Source organism: Etheostoma spectabile, chromosome 9 (genome assembly GCF_008692095.1).
Source record: "Etheostoma spectabile isolate EspeVRDwgs_2016 chromosome 9, UIUC_Espe_1.0, whole genome shotgun sequence".
NCBI classification, from domain to species: Eukaryota; Metazoa; Chordata; class Actinopteri; order Perciformes; family Percidae; genus Etheostoma; species Etheostoma spectabile.
This window is the reverse complement of record NC_045741.1, coordinates 13,932,365-13,935,111: the sequence shown is the minus strand read 5'-3', so window position 1 is coordinate 13,935,111 and position 2,747 is coordinate 13,932,365. Positions and strand designations below refer to the sequence as shown.

At 39.5% G+C, this 2,747-nt stretch overlaps 1 protein-coding gene across 1 annotated transcript in view; it reads right to left on the bottom strand.

Moving 5' to 3' along the window:
* Positions 1-4: 4 nt before the first annotated feature.
* Positions 5-2,747, bottom strand: part of fcho1 (FCH and mu domain containing endocytic adaptor 1) — a 26,676-nt gene continuing 23,933 nt past the window's right edge. The window contains exons 23-25 of the mRNA XM_032524883.1: positions 2,621-2,685; positions 1,384-1,551; positions 5-931 (exon numbers count right to left, since the gene is read on the bottom strand). Coding sequence (XP_032380774.1) covers positions 903-931; positions 1,384-1,551; positions 2,621-2,685 — 262 coding nt within the window. The 3' untranslated portion in view covers positions 5-902. The remainder of the gene's footprint in view (positions 932-1,383; positions 1,552-2,620; positions 2,686-2,747) is intronic.

Here is a 2,747-nt window from a genome sequence, read left to right as displayed (position 1 = left end):
CCCCCCCCCCCCGATGATTTTGTTGTAGCGATGAGAATCCTTGAGCTTGAGTTATTTAAGGCTTTTGTAAGTTGTGCCTGTCACAGTAATTTGCCTTCAAGTGCTTTGAGAAAGTAATTTCTGTGTGTTCTTTGTAATGTTTTGTAAAGCTGTTTTAGATTTTTGGCGGAGGATTATTTTTTATTGAACTAGATTTGGTTCATTTTACAAGTATACTGAACCCTTATTTTTGTGCATTTCTAAACCTGTTCTTGACTACACTTTAACTATCTAAGGACAGATGATGGTCTGTAATAAACTGCATAGTTCAGCTGTATTTTGTACTTGGGTTACAATGTGTAATAAACTGGTGTTAACCAAGACATTTGAGCACATTTATTTTTTATCAAACAATATCACAAAACCTTGATTTGGAACAAACAGCAGATTTTTTGTAGAACATCTTCATTCATAATTGACTTGGTTGATCTTTGAACTTGCTCCAGAGATTTCTTGTCTAAGGTGTATATACACACAATTCTAGTTACCATGGCAACTTGGTTCGATGCTAACTTTATTTTCCTTTCCTGACATCTAGCTCAGTTTGCAGTTTCAAAACAATGAAGAGGAAATTAAATAAAACACACACACACACACACACACACACACACACACACACACACACACACACACACACACACACACACACACACACACACACACACACACACACACACACACACACACGAAAGGCTTGGTCCTAGAACAGCAGGACACTGTCAGAAGTAAGTGCACATCGTCCTTCGAGGTTCGAGTCCTTCAGTTTTAATGTCTTACTCCAGTCGTCTTTCCTCTGGTCGGCTCTCGGTTGAAGAAGAAAGTGCAAAGTTCTCTGAACCTGCAGTGATGGTCCTTTACACGATTCACAAGGAGCAGCCGGCCAAGTACTTCCCTGTAAAACAAAAAGGAAATGCATCGCCAAGTAAGCAACATCCTAAAGTAGACATACAATATGGGTCAAATATTTCTAGCAACTTCATTATTTAGTGAAACGGAATAACCAACATAGAATATTTAGTTTGTTACAACATTCTTCTTGGACAAATTAACATTTTAGTTACAATAAACCACTTAATCCTTAAACTTATCCTATTTCTCTACCTTTGATTATTCTCTTTTTTCTCTTCAGATTATTGTTAAGTCACAACAGTGATAGTATAGAATGTCATAAAAGTAAGATAAAAGACTCATAGTGTGGCATGAAAAATAGAATGTCTTCATAGTGTCTATTTGGACACATACATATTGATAATATGCTACAAATGTAATACCTCGGAAATTGCGGTTTAAGACTTTTAAATACTATAATTTCATATGTATGTAAGTGTGCCAGTTCAGTGTCACCTGTGGCGAATCTCTTTTTGACCAGCGACATGCGGTAGCGGCTGCCCACCAGCTCCAAGTCCAAGCCCGACAGCGAGGCCCCGGAGCCCACAAACTGAACAGCCAGGCTGGGTGGAGGGCCGCGGGGGACCTCCAGGCACTGCCAGCTGGCACACAGAGTACCTGAGCCTGGGACACCGCCAGCAGGCAGAGAGACAGATATATGAGAAACATGAAGGATAAAAGTCAAAAATACAGTGGCGGTTTCTCTTTTTAACATTATAATTGTCATAAAGAAGCAGGTTTTCCAACAAGTGCATGTTTGTAAAATGAATTATGTTTGATAAAGACAAGCTGCTTAAAAGGAATAAGAAGAGAAATGCTGATCATTTCAGGATGTAATACTGTGCAGCTTCTTTTCTGCTGTCAAGCGGAGAAATGTCTTTTCCAACGCAGTTTAGTTGCGCGTAAAATAAATGATTTATAGAAGGGACAGGGAGGAGTTATGGTGACCTTTCAGTGCTTTGTCATTGGCTCATAAAACCGAGAAATCTTCTAACCATACACATTTTAACATCCCATCCATCACTGACAGCTATGAATAGTCTCCTTTTCTCTATTCTCCAAGCTTGCAGATTCACATCAAGGTAAAAATATATCATTAGATGGAAAAAAAAACAAAAAACAGAATAAAATAAAAAGAAGATTTCCACTGGTACAAAGAAGCAGACAGGTGAAGGGAACATCGAGCAGAAGCTTGGTTTCATTTTGGACTTTCCCATCTTATTTTTCCCATCAATTCCACCCTTGAAAGATTCTTTTACACTCTTATCTGTGCACCATTTACGACGTGAATTATCAGCAACACTCGATTTGACCCAAAATAAAAGAGGAGCATTTCCTTTCCTTTGTGCCAGCTGATGAGAGCAGCTGCCGCGTTCAAATTCTAATGCTGCTGTTAAAATAATATGATACGCCTTAGGACTTTAGGTATTTTAAAAGAGAAGTGGAGTGCAGAGATTTTAATTACTCTCTCCTTAATGTGTTGAAACAATATAGAAACGTAAACCCGACAAGAACGCAATGAAGTAGAAAATAATTCTGGCACCAATTTTAAGGAGGAGGCAAAGAATCAGGTGGCAGACAAAGAACAAAGAAGCGGTCAGTTAGATGTCAAGGTGTGAGTATGTGCATCTTTGCGTGTATGTTTTTTCTCTGCTTATTAAACTGTCCTTAAGAGCAGCGGCAGAGCTCTGACCTTTGCTGTGATTGGTCGGGGAGAGGTTGGGGAGTTTCCACAGCAGCCGTCTTTCCTCAGCGTTCCTGCAGAGGCAAATAAATAGTCAGTCAGGTCCAACCATACCATGCATGGGTGTGCGAAGGCT